This window comes from Lampetra fluviatilis, chromosome 43, assembly GCF_964198595.1.
Source record: "Lampetra fluviatilis chromosome 43, kcLamFluv1.1, whole genome shotgun sequence".
Classification (NCBI taxonomy): domain Eukaryota; kingdom Metazoa; phylum Chordata; class Hyperoartia; order Petromyzontiformes; family Petromyzontidae; genus Lampetra; species Lampetra fluviatilis.
In genome coordinates, this window is record NC_136317.1 from 1,762,429 (window position 1) to 1,772,040 (window position 9,612).

The window sequence follows — 9,612 nt, forward strand, 5'->3', positions numbered from 1 at the left end:
CAACACACCCTTGCCACGAGGTGGTCTCATGACAGTCTAACAAACATTTTTTATGCGCCAAAACTGCAATACAGTCATAATGGCATGGCCCAAGCGGTAGCGCATTCGCCGTTCGTTGCGGATGTTCGTGGTTAAAATCCGGTAGGCCGCCCTGGTTAGCACTGCAGGTGTATTAAATTGGACGGTAAATATTTCGTGACATCACTTGACGCGAGTGGGCCATTGTGTGCCAGCGTCACGATCCACATTTACCCATGTCAAAACATTACACCGCAAATTACTCAATTTGGGATTAGCCGTCGAAATTGTCATCCCTTACTGTGGAACGGACCGCAGATTGTCTGAAAAGTAGCACCTTTGGTGATAGCCTTGCCCTATAAAAATGGTGTGACTAAATAAATGTACTAAATCATTACTACTGCCATTATCATTAAGTCAAGATGAAAAGTGAAATGTAAAATAAAGTTATATTTTTGGACCAATCGTTGTCAAACGGGTGGACGCCGTCAATACACTTCACCTCGCAATCCAATTTAAACACAGAGTGGTTGAAACCCGCATTCGAACCCAGGATATCAGAGGTGCTGGCTTTGCACTCGGGCCTCCGAGCCACCCAGACACCTCCTGCTGTGTGTGTGATTTTAAAAAAACACACATACACAGTATTTAGACAAAACTACTTATCCGCCACGGAGAACGCACAACAGATAATTGCCAGTGCAATTACAAAACGTACGACGTTTATATTTCAGCAGCATAATTGGTATATACACCACAATTAGGTCGATCTGAAGGTCACGTATGACGGTGGGGGGTCAATTTGTAGGGTACTTCCAACTACCTTCCGATACGTTTCGGCCAGCGCGGGACGAAACGGCCAAATAACCCCTCTCTTGGGGCGTCTCTTGCAGGGCCCCTTTCCGCCAGCAGCAGCAGCGTGAGCAAGGAAAACTGCAAGAGGCTGTGCTTTTGCCCTACGTAGTACATTCAGAATTACGTAAATGGAAATGTACTTTGCGACTGCGAACAACCGCTCGAAAAACAACCCAAGTGAAAACACGCACACATTCTCTGGCATGAAAAGAATGCATTTCAAAACAGAATGAAATAAATGCGTGCAGTATTTACGTAATGAACTTTTAATTTTTTTTTGGCCTCTGCACAGCTCTCAACACAATTCACCATCCAGTCCCACCTGGAATGCTTCCCCCATCCTGGCAGAAATCACCAAAGCCTGATTTTATATATGTATTGTATATATTACGTGTACTTCCCACTTCTAGACCAAACTTTTCATCTTTCTCGACTGGTTACCCCCCCCTCCCCCAGACGGCCCCTGTGCTGGGGCGCTGTGGAGGATGTTATGCGGTTCGGATCCAGCCGTACCCACCCTGGTTGTACCGGACAACTGCGAAAATGATCTTCATAGCTCATCGGATTCCTCCAAGATCAAGAGAGATTCTGATTATTTATTAAAGCAGGCGTGCGAGGCCCAAGAAGCCGCGCGCAGTCTGCTCCACAGTTGACGTTAGACAGAATCCCGCCGCCGTCATTCGAAACGAGCAAACCATTGTGTGTCTTAGTCACAGCCCAAATTTGCAAAAGATTGAAAAAAAAGTACACAGCAAATTACTCAATTGGGTTTAGACACATCAACATCGCCCCCCCCCCCCCCCGAGAAACTAGAGCAGACTATCTCCGTGAAACACAGCAGGGCTGCCTTCGCGATCGCCTTGCTCTGCAAACCCGGCGTAACGAACGTACGCCGTTATCAAGTGCCGTTGGGCCTTTTACGAAAAAAACAAAAAAAACTCTTCGTTTTTTAACGCTGGATTTTCTACAACGATTCTGGTGGAGCGTTCCATCTTTATCAGGCTGTGGGAAGCGCACGCGAGCACGCACCCACGTGCCCTCGCTCACCTCACCGAAGCGCCATCATAATTTCCAAAAGGACTTCAACATACCTCGTTTCAATGTCCTTTCATTCAACTACATGCGAGACCCAATTGAGATCCATTGTGCCGTGAAGGACTGGCGGGGGAGACATGATTATGGAGGAGAAAGGTGGTTATTTGCCCCAATTTGGCCGCTGATAATAAAAGACAAAAAAGATCCTTGAAAAACAACCTGGTAATCATTTCATTTTGTTATTTCAAAGAGTTGAAGGCATCATGGCGGTGGTGGCGGAGTGGCGAGCCCAAGTCTGCGCTACGGACCAGGCCAGCCGAGTTCGATTCCCGGTCATAAAATCAGTGGCGACTGACTTCACAATCAGTCTCTCATGCACCCCCCATTTCATCAGCCCTCCCTGACCAGCGTGGTGAAGTATGGTCAAATGACCCCAACGGATCGACACTGCATGAAAAAAACCCTTGCGTCCAAGCAGTGGATTGGCAAAGAGGTTGTAAAGTACCATCTTATATTCTTGGTTCTTTCGGTAAATTCACGTAGAAGGGAAACAATAAAATAATACAAATATTAAACAATAAAATTATCATGACGTTTCGATTGCAACACAAGCAATCGTCATCAGGTGTGAAAAGAACCAAGAATATGAATCCCTGCAGTCACGAAAACTTTAAATAAAAACTTAAGTACCATCTTGTTACAGTATGACTTCTAAGTAATAATTCGCACTCGTCGTGATTAGCCATGGCCCATCCACCGCTGGATAAAGGCCTCTTCAAGTCACCGGCATGTCCCGCGACAATGCAGAATCAGAATATTTACACTGGGGGAATCCGATGAGCAATAAAGCCCTTGTTCACAGATGTACAGACGTAATGCTCGGCCTGGCACCTGCACACGAGCCAATGTCATCGCTCCATTTCCCCGGTGGCAATCCTCGCAGACGCGTTGCAGCGCCAGCATTGGCATGTGCTCGGCTTACTTGAGCGCATGTTTAAGGAGAACGAATGGCCAAGTTCTTTAATCACCAAGCGTCCGACATCACCACAATTATCGTCATCCCCACGCATCCCCACCATCAGTTGGCATCCCCATCATCACAGGTACCACAAGGAGCTGGGAAAAGACAGCGAATGACGCTGCACGAGCACAATTTAAACAAATGATATGCAAATGGAAGGATAATCGGATCAAAGGTGCTTGATTAAATATCGTGGACGGTGTTTAATTACCGGTGTGTTTGAGAAAAGGAGACGGCACACAGCGATCGATACTATGTGCACACACTCTAAGGCTGTGTGTGTGCACAAGTGTTGGGCAATATGCGTGCATGTTGAACATCTCTCGAACCCGTGCGTAGCCAAAACACGCCAAATCGGAGGTGCGGGGGAAGGACAACAAACCTAAAGACAAAAAGCAGTTTCCTAATATCGGAAGAGCGCGTTCCAGACGGCCGCAGGAGCGCATCTGAAAACGCACGACGCAGGGACACCCACAGGGCACGCATACTGTGTTACTGTAATAACAGCAGCAGGCATTGTCCATCCACTGCTGGATGAAGGCCTCACCACAGTCCAATGCTGCCTACCATCCATTCCACGACTGCAACATTTGATTGAATCTCCGGAGTGGTTAGTCCTGTCGGATGCGGGCTAAATTATACAGGTGATGTGTATAGTATGTGTACATATACAGTGCTAGACACACGTATTTGTACCCGCGCATCAGTACATTATGTGTGTGTGCATACCTGTGCGAATGCATGTATACATACACACACACACATGTCATCGTGTATATACGTTATACATGTGAATTACATGTGTATGTGTGTGTGTATATATACACACACACATACACCAACAGCACTTGCCCCAACAGTCTGAAGGCTATACGGGGGATCTTTGTATTAGCATCTACACAAAATGTCCTTACACGTGCAACGCATCACAAGACGCTCTACCATCAACAGCCAGGGCCTCACCAACATCGCTCTGTGCCAGGCTAGGTGCACAAAGACAAAGATCCCCCGTACAGCCTGTAACAGACTGCTGGTGCAAGTGCCGTTAGCGAGCACCTATGAAAGCCGGCACTGTGGCACACGAGGAGGTGGGTGGGTGGCCCAACACCGCCACGCCCGACCGCCTTTGTCTCCCCAGTGGCGATGTTTTTACACACCGCACCAGGTTCTCATTTGAGGGCTGAGTCGACCTAGTGGTGGAGGGTGGGGGGAGGGGGGGGTGTGCCCAGGCTCGGGTCACACGCACACACGCGCGCGCACACACACGCGCGCGCGCGCACACACACGCGCGCGCACACACACACACACCACACTTGCCCGTACCTGGTACCGGGTTTCTCCCCCATGGTCCTCTTGGCGATCCGCGAGACGTCTACGGAACGAACCACAGCGTAGCGGCAGCGACGGCAACGGCGCTCTTCTCGCCGCGTGCACGCGCGCGGCCCCCGTCCGTGCGTGCCGTGTTACGCGCGCGCGCGCTGCGCACGAACACCGAGGGGATACAAAGACGCGCGTGTGAGTGATTTTTCTGTCGTTGAGGCTCTACGGGCGGGGGGGTGGGGGGAGGGCTTTGTCTTTTGCTTTTCATCAAGCGGCTACGAATGTAGTTGGTGGTCGCTTCTTGTGCAGTGGCGATGGTGATGGTGGTTGATGATGGTGATGATGATCGTAGTGGTTGATGATGGTGATGATGATGGTGGTTGATGGTGATGGCGATTGATGATGATGGTGATGATGATGGTGGTTTGTGATGATGGTGATGATGATGATCGTGGTGATGATGATCGTGGTGGTTGATGATGATGATCGTGGTGGTTGATGATGATGATGATGGTGGTGATAGTTGATGGTGGTGATGGTTGATGGTGGTTGATGATGGTGGCGATGGCAAAGGCCACGCAACAAAAATAACCCCCCCCCCACAAAGACCCCCCCGTGTAGCATTTCACAGCTGCGGTCGAGGGCAGCAAGCTGCTGTGTGCGAGCACCTATTAAGGCCGACACCACACAGACGCGTACCTGGTGGTCTACGTACGGCGCGAAAGAAGTTCAACGTAACATTGCGACGCTGCTCGTGACCATTGCCCGGTGGCTGCAGCGGACGGCGCAGCCTCGCCGATTGTGCCAATCGTTGTTCGCCGTCGCCAATTGTAAATACAGCCGCATATCCAGCACAGCATCACGCCGCACTGCTAACCACTGTACGATCGCACACAGATCTTGTGACGCCGATTGTGATGATTAGACTACAGCTGCAGCTGCTGCTGCTGCTGGTGGTTGTTATGATACAACCCACCCAGGCGAGCCAAGCACAGCCTCGCGCACAGACAAACATCCCCACCACCCCCGGTACAGCCGCCTCTGGGCAGACTGTTGGGGCAAGTTCGAGTTAGCGGAGACGCAAAAACCCTGGGGCGCTGAAGGCCGTCTGGGCACACGCGCGCACGCAGACGCACGGACGCGCGGATTTCACGAGCGGTGTCGGATGAGCGGGAGGGAAGAGGCGGTACGATGCGGCGGGGATGGTGTGGTGGAGAAATCACCTCGGGGTGTCTGCCTCCTGCAGCAGCAGCAGCAGCTCCGTGCTCTCCACGCCTGCGCATTTATAGCAGCGAGCAGCGAGCGCAGCTCCTGATCATCATCATCACCGCCACCACCACCATCGTCCGCTGGGGGGGGGGGGTGCTCCCACTGAGATCTCGCCCGGGTTTGGTGGTTGGTGGTGGTGGCGGGGGCGGGGGGACAGGGATGCGAGAGACCCGGGTGGGATGCACGCGAGATGGTTGGCTGCCTTGGCTGGTGGGAGGTGGTGGTGCGGGTGCTGATCAGTAGGGGGAGGGGTGGTGGTGGTGGTGGGGGGTGCCAAAAGACCTTTGAGGTGACGTCACGGCTTGTCGAGGCTCTGAGGTCTGTGACGACGCTTGCCCGGTCATCGTGGCCGTCACGGCATGGCGGTGTGCGTCTCGTTTTTGTCTTTGCGACCGCCACTACGGAGGAGGGAAGGGGGGATGGGGTCGTGAAGGACGCCGCTACTGCTCAGTTGGAGGCGGTCAGCCACAACGGGGTGGGCAGGGGAGCGACGCTCACAACAACGACCGGAGCGCCGGGCGGGTAAAATGCAGCAAGTTGGCGCAGTATGCGGGTGCAGCTGGGGGCATCTGCCGGTCATCTCAGTCGGTCAACCCATGGCACCTGCTGCCTCTGTCCCGGGACCTCCTCCTGCCAGCGAGCCTTCGACACTTCACGTGGCCTCAAAGTGCACCTGGCCTGGCACAGCCGCTTTGGTGGCGTCACCGTCACTTAGTGGCGACTGTTGGTATTGGTGCGCGCCGCTGGGGAGACAAAGGCGGCCCGGCGTGGCGCTGGCCACCCCACCCCCTCGTGTGCCGTAGGTGAGCTACTCGCTAACAGCACTTGCCCCAACAGTCTGTTAAAGGCTATACAGGGGATCTTTGTCTTTGTTCTCGGTGTGCAGGGCTCGATTTCAGCCGGGTCTGTCCCGCTCGGCGACCCGCAAAATATGTCCGCGCCCGGCACACAACATCCAGTATCATCCCTCTCGCTTGTGCCTGTGAATAATCACGTACCACCTGATCCGGTCTAAGGGTGATCCGGAGATGATACCTATCCAGGTGTATAGTGTCACAGTAGTGTACACACACGCAGCCCTTTTTGTCAATCCACTGCTGGATGAGGGCCTTCGCTGCGCTTGTTTTGGCCCACGAACGTTTGACTCCGTGGGGGGGGAGAAAAGCCGAAGTAGCAGGAAGGGAGTGGAGCAAACCCACCACTGCCACCACGTGTACGGCGGAGTAACGCTCAATTCACAGCCGTACAGATGGATACAATCATCCGTTCCTGCGGGCATGTGGCCACCTCGGAATTACGCAGAAGCCACGGGGACGTTGGTCCGGGTCAAACCCAAAGAGCCTTTCCAAAACACGCGATCCTAATCATCACGAGTGAAGCAAGTCAATTTGCCAGCCCGTAAGGTGTGACACTAAATCCAATGCGCAACGACGAGACGCTGCTTGTCTTGTTCAGTTTTGGTAAATATCTGGAGCGAAGCACGTGTCCATGCAAGCCGCGTGCCTTGATCCCCTGCACGCAACGCGTTGCTCCGCGCAATTCGTGACAATTGCCCAACTTGCACGCTCGCTTGCGGGTTTGATTAACATCGATTATACATCGCCAGGAATTTACGGAGGGCCAGCCTCGGACAGGTTTTGCGAGTTATATTGGGGGAAGGGAAATGTCACCTTTATCGTTAAAACCGTTTATTCCACAGCAACTGATATCAACTCATGCTTCTCAGAAAAGCAAACACTTACATTTTTTTTACATCGAATGATTCATTTTATACGGCGCCGCTTTCGTTCCCTGTACATTGCGTCTCACAACCGCCGTGAGGCGTTGAGCCGGGTGCCAAGAATCGCGCTGCAGTTCTCCGTACATTGAGCTGTTTCCAGCCAATTAGTGTTACTAATTATGTTATTACACGTGGGAGTAAACCCGAGCACCGGGAGAAACCCCACGCAACACTCGATCCCATACAGAGAGGACATATATTAGTCCACACTTTGCTGCACCGCGTTCTCCTGGCGAGGGAGTTTCTCACAGCATCTGTGCGGTGATCCACCAACCCTGGCTGCCTCCACACAGTGCTGGATAAAAGGTCACGTGCATAGCCACCACCGCTAAACTTACCGCTCACGTATTCTCCAGATTATACTGGTAGGAACCTCCTGGTTACACCAGCCCACATGGGATTATTGTGTCCGTCCGTCGTGCAGGGAGGGGCTGGGTGGGGAGGGGCTGGGTGGGGAGGGTGGGGCTAGGTGGGGAGGGGTAGGGCTGGGTGGGGAGGGGCTGGTCACCCCGTGGTGCCCTTATAAAACTCAACGTTTAACCTACTCACGCCGGCTTGTGCCCGCACTCACAGTCGGGCATATTTGCGGAATACACCACGCCGCCGTTGACCCTGGCCATTGACCGAGCAACCCAACGTTCCTACCAGCTCCCTCCGCAGAATGTGTTAATACTCTCTGGAAAGTAAGACGCACCATAAACTTGTGGTATTTGCATTGCCACGAGACGAGGGGGGTGCATTTGGAGTTTCTTTATCGCCATGCCACGGAGAAATGTCCCTTGAATGCACCAAATATAACAATAATGTTAAACACAAGTCATGACCTATCGACTGCTGGATGCAGGCCACCCCCACCCTGTTTACCATGGCCCTGCAGTGGCACAATCTGACTCAGTCGTGCACATGAGCTGCTCTCATCGCTCCGCTCGGGAGCGTTCCCACGTTTGACTGCCATTCCGCCTCCAGTTTAGTCCATGAGCCAATCGTCTATTCCAGCCCAAGCCCACTCGTTTTAACAGTCAAATCGCAGTCGCATCACGTTGTCTGCCCTCGCTCATCTGCCCGTGCTACAGAGAAATATTCATCACATGACAGTCAAATTACGTGAAAAGACAACAAATTTAGGGGTGTATTTTTCGCACATTTATTGGTCACCGAGCTAATAACATCATCGTGGATGGCTGGAACCTGGCTTGGAACTTAGGTTCTGAACGGTGTTGGTTCAATGCTGTGACCCCGAGCCACGGGGCCACGTCTCGCCGCATGATTCATATTGAATTGTGACTTTTCAATTTCCAAAGCCCCTATCTGGCATTCATTAATAATAACGGCCTTTACCGGAAAAGCCTCATTGCTCCACATCTCACAGTCAAAGTGTAGAGCACTTGGTATTCCCAGGCAGTCTCCCATTCAAATACTATCCCGGCTCAAGCCTGCATCGCCGCTCAAATATCATCAGTCATTGGTGGAAGTTCCATATTCATATGGCGGGGATTTGGTTTCTGCATACCATCGATACCTTCCCACAATGGTAAGCACTTTAACGACCCTAAATGTATGATGATGATGAACTACGTCGACACACGGACCGGGGGTGTGCAGGTGAACGAATTCTCGGTTGCGACCACTGCGCCTGATCGCCAGACCTGGGAAGCTAAGCAGGCTGGCGCCTGGCTTCAGCGCCTTGATGGAAGTAACTGGGACGCGTGGAACGGGTCCTATAGTCGGCGGGCAGGGCAGCAAACCCGCATTTGTTGTGCCGCACTTCTATGCTCCCACGTCTCTGCTCCCCGCATTCACCAAGCGGCAATGGCGACGTATGGGTAAATAACAACAACAACTCCCATAGTCAACACAGCGTGGAGAGGCGTTCATCCAGCAGCGAATTGACAGAAGAGCCCCTCCGTTGTCGTTAGCAGAGGACAGTGCTGTCACGTGCATTGTTGTATTCCACTTCTATTCTCCCGTGCCCCCCTCCCGCCGCCCCCGCATTGCCCACCAACTCGCACACCGCCCAGTGTGGTGGAGTATCATTAAGCAAGCCACCCCGTAATCGTCGCGGTGTCGGGCTTCATTCAGTGGCGTGTATCGACAAAGAGACTGCGCTTATCGTGACGACGACTGCGGCACGGCAGGGCACGCGGCCTCGGGACGCGCTCACGAGTGCGTCCATAGGGCTGGCCGCGTGCTGCAAGTGATGCATTTCCTTCCACGTGGGTGCCTTTGTAAGGACTTAAGCCCGCATCTGAATAAAGCCACGCAGGAAGCCCTCGTGCGCCCAGATAATGTCTCTATCTGTTTAGCCAAAGTTGCA

The 9,612-nt window shown here is 52.7% G+C and overlaps 1 protein-coding gene across 4 annotated transcripts in view; it reads right to left on the bottom strand.

The window, feature by feature from the left end:
- Positions 1 to 4,403, bottom strand: part of ARRB1 (arrestin beta 1) — a 61,859-nt gene extending 57,456 nt beyond the window's left edge. For all 4 annotated transcript variants that reach the window (XM_078876084.1, XM_078876085.1, XM_078876083.1 and 1 more), the window contains exon 1: positions 4,253 to 4,403. In XM_078876084.1, coding sequence (XP_078732210.1) covers positions 4,253 to 4,275 — 23 coding nt within the window. In that variant the 5' untranslated portion in view covers positions 4,276 to 4,403. The remainder of the gene's footprint in view (positions 1 to 4,252) is intronic.
- Between the last annotated feature and the right edge of the window lie 5,209 nt (positions 4,404 to 9,612).